This window comes from Amblyomma maculatum, chromosome 1, assembly GCF_055883805.1.
Source record: "Amblyomma maculatum isolate TAMU_Amacu chromosome 1, ASM5588380v1, whole genome shotgun sequence".
Lineage (NCBI taxonomy): Eukaryota > Metazoa > Arthropoda > Arachnida > Ixodida > Ixodidae > Amblyomma > Amblyomma maculatum.
Window position 1 is genome coordinate 431,914,864 of NC_139344.1, and position 17,480 is coordinate 431,932,343.

A 17,480-nucleotide genomic window follows, 5' to 3' on the forward strand; every position below is an offset into this window, starting at 1 on the left:
CTTTTGGCGGTACCTAGTAATATCACGGGGTATCTTCAAGTATGATTGCAGTACGCTCATTGGCGGCCTTTGTCTATAACTGATAAACAGTTAATTAACTAATAAAAATACTCATGCCTGTGACTATGAGTCATGATTGTGAATAATGCTTTACATTTTACTCATTACAGTAGGCTATTTTAAGTACTTAGTCATGAAATCTAGCATGTGAGTAAGAGCCTTGAATCATAATTATTAGCTATCAATCATGATTACAGATAATGGTTTTGCAGACTCCCCAAGTTGCAATATGCCTTGTAAAATGCTTAGTCATGCTACCTTGCAAATTAACAGTACTGCAAGGTATAACTGCAAGTTGTGAGTCAGCGCTCGTGTGTACGTTTTCTTCCTTTCGTCCCGTGTCTTTTTGCGCTGTGCCCTTCCAATATGAAAAACTGCAAGTCACGAGTAACATACCTCTGAACCATGACTATAATTGTCACGTAGTGGTGACGAGGTCGACGACACAAATGAAGGGGGCGATGATTGCACTAAAGAAACTCTTTATTTGGGCTGACTTGCGCCCGCAAAAGAACTAAGCAACTCGGCGGCGGCGATAGAAACAACCGTGCTCGTCGATCGTCGAACAAAGAATGCCCATCACACTCGTCACCGCTCAATTTAAAGGCTGCACAGAACAATCTAGATAACGTCGTAAACCGTTACCAGCAGGGGCTGGAACATTGTGGAAAGACACCCGAATGGCCAGAACTTTCGAGACAGATCTCGGTGCATCTTGCGCTACAACGAAACTGATAAAGGTGTGACTCGCCACATCGAGCATTAACAAACAAAGATTACGGAACTGACACGCGGTTCAGAATCAGAGTGATACGCCTGTATGCTGGCGGCTGTTAAAAAACAACAAATGCAGTTTTGAAGGTTTCGTGGCCATATTTATACATGCTTCACATAATAAAACACACTACATTGTACAGTGCTGGCACATGTTACATTGCATTATTACTGTGGGCCATAAGTTGTGATTATGACTATCAGTCATGACTAGGTAATGCTTTACAGACTCAACGCCTTGCATCATACTAAAGTGCTACGTTATGCTACATCAGATATGACTAAGAGCCATTTGTCATTTTGATTTAGTCATATGTGACTATGTGTAATGTTTGCACGGGTTCATTCACACCTTATTTTACGGTATATTGTAAACTGCTTAGCGATGTTAAATTATAATATGACTACGAATTATTAGTGACGACATGGTTATAAGTCATGTCTTACCAGGTCGTGGAATGTCGCCTTTGGTAATTAGATATTGATATCATCTTACATGCGCTATGACATCGTGCACCGGGTAGTGACATCATTAGAATTTCATGTCCTAAGTGATCAAGTGCAAGCGCCTTTTGTACTAATGAGGCATATAATGCTTTTGCATTAATGACGAGTCAGGGTTTTTTATGCCCAGCCACCCCATTTCGACAGCTGTGATATAATACAAAACATAAGCACTAATATCTCTACGCATATAAATAAAGAAGCCAAATGCCAGAGTTGGTTCACATGTTCGCAGCGGCTAGGGTGCGTACTTCGCACCCGCAGTCGTGAAATAAACGTATAACCATAGTGGTAGTATAAGGTTATTTGTTACTATAATTCAAAAAGGAAGGGAATGATTCTTCCCTGCTGCGGCATCTGGCATCGAGTGTGGTTTCACGGATATAGAACGAGGCTGAGGTAGGAGAATTTGTCTATCTGACGAATTAATCAGCTTATGTGTCTTCTTTGTTTTCAGTATTGCAGTCTTTAAATAGCGCATAAACATTTTTAAGGGGGATGTCATTCGCTGACGCGTTGTCTTTTGTTATTGCATAAACTGAAGACTACCGCGCGCTTCTAGAAATGCGTTCAGTGGACGCACGCGCGTTTGGAAAGCGGTTTACCGATTCAGACGGGCCCGTCAGAGCAATGGCACTTTTTGTGCCTAGGGGCAGTAGCATCGTCCAGCAGCATTAGAAAAAGAGTACATGCATGCAGAAGCTGTGATCTACCGCCCGCATTTTCTATATTTTGCGATAACTTTATAATGAGCTGAAATCAACATCGACATGTAATGAGAAGGCAAGAAAACAACCAGCTCCTTAATTAAGGGTAGCAGACTGGATTTCAAGTGCACGCAAGCGTAACGGAGGACGGCAGAATGTGAGGTGAACGGACCAGATTACAAAGTTTGCAGTGATAAGATGGACACAGCAGGCAGATAACAGGGTTAATCGGAGCGATTTGAGCGAGGCCTTTGCCCTGCTGTGGGTATATTCAGGCTGTTGATGACTTTGAAAGGCATTGAATACTGGTAATTTCCATTACGACTACGGATCATGAGTCGACTCATGATCTGTAGTCGTAATCATGAACATGATTATGACTATGAGTCATGACAATGCGTAATGTTGTACACGCTCCACCGCTCGCAGCGGGCTAGTTTTTAAATTGCTGAGTCGTGCTGCTTTGCATGACGACTATGAATCATCAATCATGACTAGACTACAAAAGATTGTAGCGTTTCTTTCTACAGGTTATACACATTACAGTACAATCGCCCCAATATTTAACTGGCGTGTGTGACTGCCGCCTTTTCAGTCCTGCTCCTTAGGGCGAAAAGACATGCTGGAAAGTTGAGATTATTTAGGGCTGGCTGAGCCTTTGCTTATACTTGGGCTTTTCGGATGTCAGCTCCTGTGCAACGCTAAGAATCAGAGAAGATGCGGCCGTTACGCAAGCCAGTTAAAAAATTGTAAAGCTGTACTTTGCTTTTTATACAGCTCCACCATCAAGAGTATGACACACATGGACAATGTGGTACACTAACTTACTTTATTGTTTTTATTATTTTAGTCTTTTTATGTTTAGAAAGACCGATACATAGCATCAGCGTATATTGGGTTTCCATTCTGAGAAGGTTGAAATCGTTGAGGCCATTTTTTGTTTTTATTTTTCTACATCGATGCTTATCATCAGCAAACATTGGCTCACCATTCTGAGCAATTTGATTCCTTTGAACCTCCTTTTTTCATGTTTTTATTTTTCAAAATATTTCAATTAATTGATTAGTTACACACTATACATTTATTAATCAACGTCAACAAGCATCCGATTTTCATTCTGTGCGTTTTGACACTTTTTAAACTCTATTTACTAATTTTCATTTTGAGAATATTTCAATAATGCAAAAAAATAAATTACTTAAATATATTCAATTGTTTTCCTTATATTAGCCGCACCCAGCATTGGCTTTTATTCGGAACACTTACACACCTTTGAACCACCTTTTCTACGTTTTCAATTTTCCAGTTATTTCAATTACAAAGTCTAAACTTCTTAATTACCCTAATCATGAATTGGTTTTTCATTATGAGCATTTTCAAATCTTTGAGACACCTTTTTTGGTGCCTCATTTTTGTGTTACTTCAGATAATATTTCATTAATTACCTGCTCTATTTTTTCTATTTAGCATCGTCATGCATTAGCTTTACAACATGAGCATTTCGATGCCTTCGAACCATCTTTTTGCCCATTTTTATTTCGTTTTATTTATTGAAATTGAGTAATCGATTTTTTATTGATTATTCACATACCATCTATGTTCCGCTAAACGTTCATATATGCATCTACTAGTCTGCCCTATGTACGAACAGCACACAGAAACGGAAACTCGCACACAACTCCCGCAGTACCTTTCATGGATTGCATCGCTTCGAGGTAGTTGTTAGGGATGACCCTATCGATGCAGAATCTGTTTGTCTAGAATCTGTCTGCTTCGAAGCGATGGACACAGGTCTACCACAAAATCTACCCGGCTGGCCAAGGTGTTTTGTTATGTGGAAGATTTTCTCATGATTGTTGAAGGCGCGCAGAATATTGCAGCCATTATGCGCCTTTTCGAATTGCTGGTCTTACTTTTAATTCTCAGCTACCTCACAGCAACCGCATCCACTTCCTAGATTTATGCATCTATTTTTCAAAATGCCACATCTATTGGATGTACGACCCTCGCTCAAGAAAAATCTCCTTGCCTCGTGATGGCGCCCACTCAAAGCTTGTCAACAGGGGATTATTGTTAATAGCCTGCAGTCAGCTTTGAGGAAAAACTGTGAGCACTGTGCAAATGAAAGCTTTGAGGGCCAGGTGAAGCGTCTGAGTGGTTCAAGATATCCAGAAAACGTTATTTCTAGTGTATCAAAAGGCATTCTAAAAAAACTCAGGCCCAAACTGCAGCGTGTTAAGCAGCAAGATAGCGATCCTGTGCACGTCTTCCCGTACCACCATAATCTCTCACACAATCTCAAGAAAATAGCTAGCAGGTACAAGACAAATCTAGTGCTTTCTGCGCCGTGCAAGTGGTTTACCATCTGCAAAGTGATGACCAAGAACAAAGAGCGTGAAGGTTGCGGTATCAATCATGCGATGCAAACTGTGAAACGTACTACGGGAGTTGTGTACAAGATTCCGCTTCTATGTGCTATTTCTTACATATGACAAGCAGATATAGATGCATAATTGAACGTTTAGCGGAACACGGACGGTGTGTGATTGGTAACGCGGGCGGATATCTGGCGGACCACTGCAAGAAATGGAAATGTGCTTTTTTGAAAATGAGTGCGAATCGGACTTCTACGTGAAGTGCGAATCTAGCTCTGTTTGGAGGGTCCGAAAAAAAGGCCAGAGAGAGGGACAAACGCCAGAAGGAGATTATCGAGGCCAGGGGAGATGACTGGTGCGACAAAAAACATCAATTGCAATATTCAAAATAAAAATTGGGTTTCTTGACGGTACAATTGGCTAGCCTCATCCGCGTGCTTTTAGATTTCTCTTCTCTTATTTGTTTTGCTTTAATTTTTTTCTCAATGACACTGTTGTTGCTATTGCTCCTGTTGTAATGGGGGTTCTTCTCAGGTGTTATTTCATTGTTTGCTTTTACTTGTTTGACTCTGCTTTTGCTACACTTATTCTCGGTTGACGCTGCTTTTGCTACGATTTACATTTGACTCTGCATTTACTGCGCTTATGTTCGTTTGGCTCTGCTTTTGCTACGCCCGCCGGGGTGGCGCAGTGGTTACGGCGCTCGACTACTGTTCCCAAGGACGCGGGATCGAATCCCGGCCTCGGCGGCAGCTTTTCGTTGGAGGCGAAAAGCAAGGCGCCCGTGTGCTGTGCGTTGTCAGTGCACGTTAAAGAACCCCAGGTGGTCGAAATTTCCGGAGTCCTCCACTACGGCGTCTCTCATAGCCTGAGTTGCTTTGGGACGTTAAACCCCACAAACCAACCAACCAACCAGCTTTTGCTACGCCTAAAGACTTCCTTTGCTGTTTATGTTGTTGCATGGGTTTTGTTCCCTTGTTAGGGCTTTTTTCTTGTCTCAACGTTTTGATTTAATGATATTTGTGCTGTTGTAATCGCGAATCTTCCGTTTATTTCTTGTCTGTAGCAGTACGTGCCTTCCCGTGATTTTAAGGATGTATGCTCGTTCATGCTTTTTGTCATTAACTTTTGGCTAGGTTAAATATTCTTGTGACGATGGAATATCTAGTTGGTCACGTTATGCCCTGTGTTTATTTAAAGCTCTGCTGTTTTCAATAAATTTTAATCATTAGTCAGCAGCAGTCCTGCCATTTGCGTGTTCCTCTTCTGTCTGTTTTTCGCACTTGTCTGCTTTACTTATAATGAACCACCGAGTAGCCCACACCAAGATATTGATCTTTTATAACTCGGGGGGTTGCCTAGAGTGCACCGTAATACAATTACAGGCGGTGCCTAATTGCCCCCCCCCCCCCCCCCGTCCTAGGATTTTTTCTTCAAAGAGAGGCCACGGGCAAAGTAAATATGGCAACGATGCTGCTGCGCACCCGTCAGCGCTTCTACGCCATTACTGGGAATTACAGCGATTTGCGGCGCTTTCTATGCCCCACGGGCCCGGCACCTCTGAGTCATGGTGTAAAAGTGCTTGTCGCGGTGACATCTCTGCGCTTCATACGTTTCGTTACAAATGTTTGCATTAATTGCTTGGGGCATTTCTTTTTGGAGGAAGAGATCCAGTTCTGCAAAAACTGTACGCTCTCAAATTGACATAAATTAAAAACGTTAACTGAAATATTGGAGTAATAAATACTACACTGCAATCATCAGAAAAATATCACCCTGCATAGAAAAAGGTTCCGTAGATGCCAACGTCGATGAGTATTTTTGTTCTCTGAGTAGTAAGGTCCTCTGATTGAATTGAATTGAAAAAAAATTTATTTCCAGTAATATACAGGAAATGGGCCTCGGGCGAAAAGCTACAACGATAGCTTGAGAGATGCCCGAGGCGCAGTAATGGCAGAGCAACAGGACGTCTGATATTAAGGTGAAGATATACATATATAACATGAAAATTATGAAGCACAGAAAGAGCACATATATAAAAATGAAACAGCAAGTTAAAAACCAGCACAGTAAATTACGGGCCACAAATTGCAACCGTATGCACGAAACATGGCAAAACGTGATGAAAACGAAGTAACTATTTTAGTAATAATGTTTAAGGCAAGGAACGGAAAGTACAGAGAGTTAATGCGGAATTGATAAAATATAGCTTAAAGTTCTTTGGCGACAAACAGAAGAAAAATTGTTAAAATGGATAACATGACTATGATAAAGAAAATAATGATCAGTACAATTAAATCGCTGCCTTTCAATTTGCTTCTGAGGCGCAACTGATTAAGGTTGCGTATTCGGATGCCGAAACAGCTCTTCGAACCCACTTGATGTAACATTTTTTTTCTCTTCTGTCTTTTACGATTGACAACAATAAAATAAACTACAGACATATTTAGACGGGATGTGCTATCTTAAGCTGCATTTTGTGATCTTTTTGTTTATTGGCTTGTACAAGCCCGTAGGCAACATCAAAAGCTGCGATATAGAAGCGCAAAAATATTTATTTCCGTAATTATTTCATTAACTTTTCCCTAGAATGGCGGGATATTACCTTTAGGTTGCATTCGCAAACACTTTTTTATGAGACATAATTATTGCCTCAGAGTATCAGAGGGTTTGGTAAAGAAGGATGATGAAGTGATTAAAACGGAGAGGTTTGCTGTTTTCAGAAGTTAGTAATAATTTGGCCCCTACATCCCGGCAAAATACCTAGCAGGATTCCAAATTTAACGTTCCGCGGTGGTCAGGTGCCTGATTATTGTCGGTATCAGTGCAGGGCAGTCTCTCGCAGTGTAACTCGCTGATATACAACCAGGGTGGACGAAGACGTTCCGGAACCCTACCTTTCAGAGATCAGAATTACGATAATCGGATAGGGCAAATAAAGAAGAAAACGGAACAGCCAGAAAAGTAGGCGTGATTCATATTAGGAATGAAGACATAATTTGAGTGAATTTCATCCCTGTATTCATAGTAAAGTCTACTTAAAGAAGTTATTTTCCTTACGCGAAATACTTTGACGCCGTCCAAGGTAGACTTTGTAACATTCGTATCTCATTCAAATAAATGTTGTGTACGCCCTGGCTTCAAGTATGTCTGGAGCCAACGAATGCAAACGTTATGCACAGTGGGTATTTCGCCTAACACAAACTTTGACACATGTCCGGAGAACCAGATTTCCAGCAGTATGTTTGAATCGATCGCCCTTATATTGGCGATATTGCCACCAAGCAACGTAAATTGCCCGCGCATATGCTCTCTACGCCAAATATCTAGCGCAGTAATAAGCCAAAGATTACGTTCTTTTTTCGATAAAGTCGGTGTTTTCTTGGGAACGACCATTTAAAATGCGTAAAAACTTTTGGATGATTGCTCGTATAGAGAACGTAACGCCAGCCAGGGTGACGCAGTTGCTACGGCGTCCGACTACTGTTCCCAAGGACGCGGGATCCGATCCCGGCCTCGGCGGCCGCTTTTCAGTGGAGGCGAAAAGCAAGGCGCCCGTGTGCTGTACGATGTCAGTGCACGTTAAAGAACCACAGGTGGTCGAAATTTCTGGAGTCCTCCACTGCGGCGTCTCTCATAGCCTGCGTCGCTTTGGGACGTTAAACCCCACAAAACGAACCAAACCAAACAAACTAAAAGCGCCGCTTCGTAGCACACAGCAAAGTTTTGGCTTCACTTGCCGGCTCGTTAATTTTGTTTTACTGCGCACACCAAAAGTTTGGAGGCAGGAAAAAACAAGACTACCTGAAGGACAATATTAAACACCAGCAACAGTTCCCATCTTCACGGCATTCCAGGCTTCGTACTCGAACAGCATGTCGTCTGCCCCTTCCTGGTTCCCCGTCAGAAAGCCATGCAAGGCTCTCTAAGGACGCTGCTGGGGAATAACGGCCAAAACAAATCTTTTCTTCCCTTTGTCACCGAAATACATCGACGAGCGCACCTCTTAAACTTTCCATATCTAGTACTTTCCAACATATGCTCACATTTTAAAGCTAGGTAATTTATATTGCCTAAACCATTTCAAGTAGTATTCAGGCAAAATGAATTCCCTGCAAAGCCTAACAAAAGCGAGACTATCGGGTACTTTACGTTACGAAATTGCGCAGCCCATGCTTCAGGTTTCATGTTTTGTATTCATAAAGCATAAAATTATGTTTATGACATTGTTACACTAGAAGGCCTCAAAACCTCTTTGTGTGTGTGGGGAGGGGGGGGGGGGGGGGCTTCTAACTATAAGAACATAGCAAACAGAGATCACATTACACAAGTAATAATAATACATTGAGTATATAATAAATATTTCATTGAGTAGTACATCAGGCAACATTAAATATATTATATTGTGTAATCGTTATTACGAATCCGGAATGAATGTAGAACATAAAGATTTAATTTCGGCAGGAAAAGTGCTCTAAAATGATATGCCGTCACCTCTAGTGGCAGATGAAGCTGCGTGAGTGGTTAAGAAAAAGTGAAGGTAACCAAATCAAATAATACGACATGGTTCTAATACAGAGAACCTTGAATTCCTTGCAGTCACATTTCTCAAAAAAACATTTTTCACCTTTGGAGGAGACCATCATACAAAAAGTTCATTTGGCGGCAAGAAAAGTATGCTTTCCTGCTTATGTTACTTGGTAATCGCCGCAGAAGTGCTTCTCGAGTATGCATCTACAGGCACCTTCAGTACGCTAAAACAAGTCCGTCAGTGGCCATGGTGAACAGGACGATTAGTGAGCAACGTAGAAAACGAATGTACTGGAGAAAATTACTCGTGTCCTTGTCTGCGGCACTGCCCTTTTATTTACCTGAGTTCACGGCTCCGCAAACGTAGCTGTAATATTTAGAGCAGTGTCTTACATATTCCACTAGGGAACACCGCGGAGCATATCTCACAAAGCAGATCAAGGAGTAAACTGAAGAAACTGCAAAACGATACTGCGGAAAAGCCACCACAGCACAAACAACAATGTGCCGTACGATATATTTACGAAATCAATACACTGTTTAGTAAACATTCGACCGAAAATCTTTTAAAAAATGTACAATAATGTTCCTCTGATGAGGCAGACAGCGTGAGCATATGTCCCAGTCCTCACTCTATGGTAGTACTTCCAAGACGGGACCTCTGACACCCTTGCTAGAGGAGCCCGTCGAGTAGGTAGCCGCCGAGTAGTTGGCGACTGCGGGAGGTGGCTCCGAGTCCATAACCTCCCGCAGAGGGTGCAGTTTTGTCGGGAATCGTACCCCATCCCCAAGGCTTGTAAACACGGGAAGCAACCACAACGACACCTTCGGACCGAACACCTGGACAAAGTTTTCATAATGACCGATGTTGAATGTGTCGTGGGGGTCCGCGAAAGCAGGCCTGCTCATGCACTCCAACGTCGTCTCGTTCTTCAGCACCATCCAGAGGTGCGTGCCCAAAAAAGATCCGAGTGCAAGTGTCAGGGCGAACCCGACTAACACGAGAAAACCGAAATGCAAGGTGAAAGGCTTTATGAGGTCTGCGGACTCCCACCATTCGGCCAGCTGAAATCCTGTGGTTGTGACGGCGAAGATGGAGAGCGCCACCGTGTAGAAGAGCGTCAATAAGAAGAACTTGTAGTTGCTGAAGCACATGCAGTTGTTGAACCAGGGGCAGTGATGGTCCATTTTCGGGATGCACCTGCAAAATGGGGAAAAATACTTGTTGCACTTTCTCATTTATGATTTCTTTTAAATTTTCATTTTCTACATGGTAGACATGAGAACGTAGTAGGTGTCCTATATCGTTCGTTTCCGAAAACCGTGAGTCTAAGCGCGGTTAATTAACACTCTTGCCGAACTCTAGAGGAAATTTACACGGACAGGTCAAATAGTGCAAAAGAAAGATAATAAATGGTCGTTGATGACAATGGACCACATTAAATGTAACAAGCGATAGCATGAAGTTAATAAGCGGAAATGGGATCACGAAAGCTTCGGTCACAAGATAGGTTCAGCTGGTGCATAATCAGGATAATTAGAAAGCCTATGGAAGATGTTTCTGTAGTGCAAAGGGAGCAGCAGCTCCTATACTGCTGGTGGAAATGACCCTTATGTCCTTCTTGGTAAGAAGACGGCGCAAGAAAGACACCCACAGGAGAAGACACCTGTGTCGTGTCCTCTTCAGTGGTTGTCGTGTTTGCGCTGCTTTCCTACCAAGCACTATTAAACAATTAATCCAGCACCATGCTTTATTGAAGTATCCTTATATTCCTTTACATCATATATGAGCATTGTTCAAACGTTTTCCTTTGCTGCTGGAGGCTTGCTGAATTTTCCACTTTTCATTTTTCGCTTCCTGTCAAGCGTATACTCGCCCTAGTTTTGAATCAAGTTTCAGAGAGCACGGCTTTTCTAAAGCCGAATTTACCCTGAAATTGAACTCGGACAAACCCCGTATAGACCTGTCCCATTCGGTATTGAAAGCTTTATGCTAAATAGGAGAAGGTATGACAGTAGGCACCACAACAGGTAAAAACTGTTCGCCGTAAAGAAATATCGTAGCGTAGATACACGGCATATGACGCCATCGCTATGAATGAGGGCGCAGACATTGCGGAATGAGAGATACATATGTCCATCGGTGCATCGCCAAAAGGCGTCTGCGCACCGTACCTGGCGCACGTGGAACAGTGGTGGCACCGGTCGGGCTTCATCAGCCGGCAAGTCTCGCAGTAACGCGCGCAGCCATCCACGCCAAGGGTGAGCACACCCCGTTCCGAGGCCAGCGTGTCGAGCAGGCTCCGCCGCATGCGCTGGTTTTGGCAGCTCGTGAGCGCCACCTGCTCGCCCGCGGTCAGGCAATACATTGCCGGCACGACGGGTGGTGGCCTAATTGTCGTCTGGGTGTAAGACCTGCAAAATTAAAGCGGGTCTGGTGAGCAACACTCGACCTTCTGGCTTGCCGCGTGTGAGCTAGGAATCGAAGTTGCGCCGTAACAGGTAAACACTTGCGCCAAGCGAGGAACCAGGAAATGTATCTTACGTTTTACAGCAGCCGTTCAAGGTGACTTCAATGAAGAATTCGGTTCCATGCCTTCCGCGAGCATGCGTAATGGTGCCAGTACAGTGTGGATTGCCTCGCAAGGATGCTTATCACAAGTCATCTTTCTAGACGTTTTGATTAATCTATAACTGCCATTCTTCTCTCTTGCAACGTTGACTGAAAGGTTGTTTGAGACTGGTACGAGATGCGCAATCTGGTCTGTTCTGAACTTTGCCACAAAGTGGTAACGTTTTATGGATGCTGTAAAAGACCGTAATTTCTCCGAAATCGGCACTTTGAGTGAATATAATTGCTCTAAATTACGGGTAGCTTCTGAATAACGTGACGAATGCCTTACTGAAATGCGCGCCATGTTTACGCAGTTCCGTCACTTATAGCCCCTACACGTATGCCTGCTGCAGCCCAACTGAACCTGTGTGCTATAGGATGAAATAGCACTGCAAAAAGGTAGAGGGGCGCTTCTGCTCAAAAGTCCAAATATGTTTATTTAAGGTGGTCAATGTCTTCAAGGCTAGCTTGTAAAGCATACCTGAATATTTATTACGAATACTACAATAGGTACATCTTCAAATGAACTTCGCTTTCTATGTGTATATAAGCCTGCTGTAATATTATTATTTTCGTTATTCTATACAAAGACCGTTATCAATGCTTCTATTCTTTACTAGCTACACTACATATCGTCCGCAATCACTGTGCTGCAAGCTGCTGAATGAATTGACCATTCCGAACCGAACTGAACTAACTAGCATGAAACAGGCCTCTGAAGAACCAGCCGTACCACTTATCGTATATGCAGTAAATATTATGCAACTTGACAAAGAAAATCAACATTCTGAACAGAACTGAGTCAACCACCAAGAAACATGCCTTTTTAGGTCAATAAAGTTAACAGTTCAGCAGCACCAAAAAATGACTCAGCATTGATACCCTTTCGAAATTCCTTCTTGTTATATGCACAAAATTAAGGGGGAAATGAGGGACTCGTTATGAGACATGAAGGAGTGCATGACAACGGTCGGCGATGCTAAGGAGAGAGTAAGGGATTTTTTTTAATTGCTATTTTTCTATTGACCTGAAGTAGCGTTGTCAACAATTTATAAAGAAAGGTAAAGAAATCAAAGTAAAAGAAAAAACAACACACCGATGGTGGGGACCGAACCCACGGTCTCCGAATATGGCGTCCAGTGCTCTTGTCGACTGACCTACGTCGAAGGTCGTCCAACCTTCGACTTGCTTAGGTATTAATGCTGCCTGTAACCGAACCTTGGGTGGATGGAACATAGGAGCGTCCCCTTTGAAACGGGGTGGTAGCAGTAGCTATCATGCTCATTTTTCTCTCTATATCTTAATTGATTTAGAATGGTTAACTAAACCATCATTTTATTTATTAAATTTTGTTCCTACATTACCAACATTATGCCACTTCTCTGCTTTTAAGCCACCAATCTTCCAGTTGTTATTTGCTAGTTTCCACCGCCGGTTTATTCACCCGGCCACTGTTATCTCTAAACCCGAGAGCTTCAGGAGCAGTGATTGCGCCTGCACCAACTTCCGGATGGATACCATTACATTCAAGTATAATATGGTAAACTTTTTCACTGGAGTTTCCACATACAGCACATGCGTCATCTCCATTGTTAAATTTCTTTTTGTAGCTGAGTGTTTTAAGGCACCCTGATCTAGCTTCAAAAGTAGGGCACTGCCTCTTGAGTTATCAAAGAAATCTTCCTTCCTGATCTGCATTTTCCACTTTCGGTATAATTCCACACTGTTTCTTTTCCATCGAATTTATCCAGTTTTTACCTTCTGTGTTTTTCACCTGTTGCTTAATGCTCTTTATTTCTCCGTCCTTGTTGCTAGCATACTTACTCGTTAGTTTCCTAGCTCTTTTCCTCCATTTTGAGTCAACGCTTTTTAGGTACAGATATTTAATTACTTTAGCTGCCAATCTGTTACTGTCCAATTTCCTCAGGCGTTCCTCATATAATATTTTACTCTGAGCTTCCCGTACTTCGAAAGATGCCCAGCCCATATCTCCCTGTACCGCCTCATTTGTGAGAGCATTCCGTGAGAGCATTCACTAGCGCCACCTATCCATAGCGGCGGACGTAAAACGCCTTGAGTACCGGGAGCGTTATGTAGGAGCGTGATTAACCGTGGAGGTTGGAAGCCATGCGAGAACCCTCTTGCGCTACATCTGCGGCTTCCTAACTACCAGAACTGAAAAACTCGCCAGCTATTCAGCAGAAAATGAATCGGGAAATAAGGGACTCGTTATGAGACAGGAAGGGGGCCTGGCCTCCCCTGTTAATCACGTTCCGCATGATGCTTGCGGTACACCGGACGGTCCACGTCCACCGCTAAGGATGAGTGGCGCTGATCTACACTCAAGACTGGGTTACAGGCGACATTAATGTCCAAACGAGTAGATGGTTCGACATCTTTCGAGGTACTTCAGTTGATAGGAGCAATGCGCGCGATATTCGGAGGTCATGTGTTCGGTCCTCACCATCAGCGCCTTGTTTTCACTCCATTTTGATTTTCTTATCTACCTTCCTAAATTGTTCACAAAACTAATTCCGGTAGTTACCAAAATAACAAATTTCAAAAAATTGCTTTCGCTTTCCATGGCCTCGCAGACTGTTGGCTTCACTCATTCAATTTACGCGCATTTTGCTGGAATCCGGAGCAGCGCCATTAGCCGAATCTGGTGCACTGATGTTTCTCGCCAGGGTAGTTTTATTATAGCCTCAAATATTTGTTTCTTGAGATTGTGGGAGTGACCGTTCGGAATGCCGCCGCCCCGCTTCTGAATTGAGATATTCCGTGAAAAACACGTCGGAAAATATCGCACTGAGCAAGCATACTGCCTGCGCCGGATTCCCATCGATACCTAATATGTCTTTGCGAACAGAGATTGTGCTGCGCGTTCCTGTTTCAAAGCGGCTTTCTGAATGCTGATTCGTGTCTACTAAGATTATCAATGCGCAAGCACCCAGAGGGCCATAGACTGCATAGTGCCATACACCCAAGGCGGAACTGACCTCTCCCCCTCAAAAAAAAAAAAAATTACGAACGTAGGCAACAGGTACCACAAGCAAAAGGCGAGCAGCAGGTGAAAGCTGAGACCGAAGGTAGCGCCCTTGATCCAGCTGCCGTTGAGGACGAGTAGGCGACAGAAGACCAGCACGTAGGCGTAGTAGCCCCACAAGAAGAGGACTCCCACCAGCGCCAAGGGAAGCCACCGCAAAGAACGCCACGTCACAGAGCTGCCGTTCCTGGATGCACTAAGTTGAGCGAGGACGACCGGCTGATCCCTCGACGGTTGCATGCGTGTGCGCTTCTTTCTCCTCTTTGTTCTATTCACTGGTGCGCCGTGGCGACGGCCGAAGGCGATCGAATTCGCTGCGAACTATTACACATGGACAATTTTCATTGTCTGATCACACTTCCTTGCCTGATTGTTCGTACATACGGAATCCCTCCCCACTTATATATAATCAATCAAACAAACAAATATGCAGCTGACTTATTAGTTGGTGGAAGGAGGTCGGCCTCCAAATTGCAGGGGAGCAGCACACAGGCTACTGAGAGAAAAAACAGTGATAAAAAGTTTCAGGACTCGCAACCTCTTCACTGTGAAACCTGCACGAGATCATGCTGATTAAAATCCTAGGGTAGCTCTGTAACTATGCAGCGCCGGTCGCATCAGCATGAGGGGTGTTGTCCAGCCTCTGACGACCAATGCTAGCCAGCAGTTGACGACATTGCTTTCGATAACCTCTGACGGGCTACGAGCGGGCATTAAATATAGATTGTTGGAGTACCAAAGAAAATCTCGATAGATTTGAGTGTGAAGGGTGGCCCTGAAGATAAACTTACAAAATTTGATTTTGTAGCGACTACTCACGATCAACGCTCTAGATCAGCCGAGTAGAACGAATGGCTTATAAATTTTGATGTAACATAATCTTCAAGACAAGAGTACTATTTTTCCATACAATGAGAGATGTTGGAACTGTTAAACAAGTACGATTAGTTTGAGCAAGTGCCGATTGCATGTCCGGACCACTAGAAAGAAATGATCTGAAGAATAACAATGAATTTGAGCACACAGGTAGAAAAGTAATTTTTTTTTCTAGTATCCCTCAAGAGAAATGTATATAGGAGCTGCCTGAGAGCCTCAATAATCCACTGAAAAACATTGCCCCAAAAAGTTTCACATTTCTCCATGTTATATATTACCGGCCTTCAGGCGTTCATAAGCACAGAATACCGCCATGCGACCCAAACATTTTGATATAAACGCACATAGACTGCGTGCTACAATCAGCATTACATATAAAGCCAGAATAAAGCGCGAAACAACAAGGAATTATCAGTAATGCCAGCCAGATAAAAAACTGAAAAGATATATGGTACATTATTTAGAGCAAGGTCTAACCCGTTACATGTTGATGCAGTAGTTCGAGTAGGTTTAGAGCCAAACTGTGACAGCTTTAATTCCAAACACGTCATTAAAAACTTATTACATTGTGTCCAGAAAGTGTTAAGAGGATGTATTCACCCGCCGTGGTAAATAAGTCTCCAGCTAAGATAATAAGAATGCTCGGAAAATGGACAGTGGTTGTCTTAACGAAAGTATGGCTCAAAGACGCGGGGCGGTAATGTATGTCGAATATGAATCGCTCGAAAAGCACACAGAGTTCGACCCAAACCTTTTCCAGGTTACTTAAAAAATTGACAAGCAATGCAAAAAAAAAATTATCTGCGAAGGCTATAACACCTACGCCATATCTTTGACCACTATCATACCGAAAGACGCTATAATGCTTTTAACCAATAAAATGTCCTTTCGCGATCATTAAAAATAGCCAGGTTTTTATTAATAACATAACGTCCAAATCATATGAATCACTGACAGAGGTAAGTTCATCGCGCTTGGGTAATCTGCTTCTTATGTTGGTAGAAAGAATAGAAATTGATTTTACACCTCCGGGCGTAGGTACACTGCCCCTCGCGCCTCGCTACGACCCAAAACCTGTCACGTCAGAGGTATCTTGGAAGAAGTGCCGATTGTGGTGCGGCGACAAGGTCAAGTTATCTGCAAGATAGCATGGGACGAGCCAGAGGTGACGTCATTAAATTTTATTCGAAGAGTAGATGTAGGTCCCCCAAGAGCACTTTCAACGAAAACGCAATCGCGAGCAGGGCCATAGCTGTAGCATAAACTGTTCATGTAGAGCTTAATGCATCTAAGCTTATAGTACTAATCCTGACCTTTAGCGAACTGAAATTACTTTTTCCTAACCTGCAGTTTTTGTAAAAGAACGAGTTCACTTACCTTTACCTTAGAGTTTGGCTGAATTTATATAATTTGCTGTTTAGTTTTTAAAGAACTGAATTTCACAATAACTGGGCGAAATGTTTGTCTGAAAATGCACCACTTCGGTGAGCACTTTAAGATGCACGCTTCCTAAGCACTGGAATAAAAGCTAAAAATCAATTCTAACAACTTTGCGTTCGTTTCCTGCCGGGTTTCCGAAGGAGAGTTAGACAAGCCAGAAAAGAGTGGTTGTCCCTCCGCTGCCTCTCTTCACGATGAGATAGACGAACCCGCAGCCTGGCATTTTCGTGGACCAGCTTGTCCGCGACTTCACGCAGGACCAACAGCTCATGTTGAGTCACGTCAGAGGCCGATTGTTTTAGTCAACAGTCGACGGCCTCCCATCAATATCAGAAATGCTACTATTCATAACTTCTTCGCTTTCATTTAACTTGGTAATGGAAGTAAGTAGGCTTGACTGCTTCTTTTTCATTTTATCAGTGCTGAGGTAACGCCTCGTAATAAGGTCAAATATCAATGAGCTCTCTCTGTAGCGGTTCATCTGTTTTGCTTTCTTTAGAGAGCATAACAACGAGAGAACCACCAGAACGAGTCCATAGTTAATCTTTGTCTCC

At 43.0% G+C, this 17,480-nt stretch overlaps 1 protein-coding gene and 1 long non-coding RNA gene across 3 annotated transcripts in view; one reads left to right on the forward strand and one right to left on the reverse strand.

Moving 5' to 3' along the window:
• The first annotated feature begins 1,567 nt into the window (after positions 1-1,567).
• The window catches only part of LOC146209397 (uncharacterized), a 102,536-nt gene continuing 86,623 nt past the window's right edge, over positions 1,568-17,480 (forward strand). For both annotated transcript variants that reach the window (XR_014703435.1, XR_014703434.1), the window contains exon 1: positions 1,568-1,737. This is a non-coding gene — a long non-coding RNA (uncharacterized LOC146209397). The remainder of the gene's footprint in view (positions 1,738-17,480) is intronic.
• Positions 9,584-14,850, reverse strand: LOC146209398 (palmitoyltransferase ZDHHC20-B-like). Its single transcript, XM_084597488.1, has 3 exons — positions 14,612-14,850; positions 11,126-11,365; positions 9,584-10,151 (listed from the first exon to the last, which is right to left on the reverse strand). Exons 1-3 carry the CDS (start codon positions 14,848-14,850, stop codon positions 9,584-9,586), a joined length of 1,047 nt encoding a protein of 348 aa, XP_084453614.1.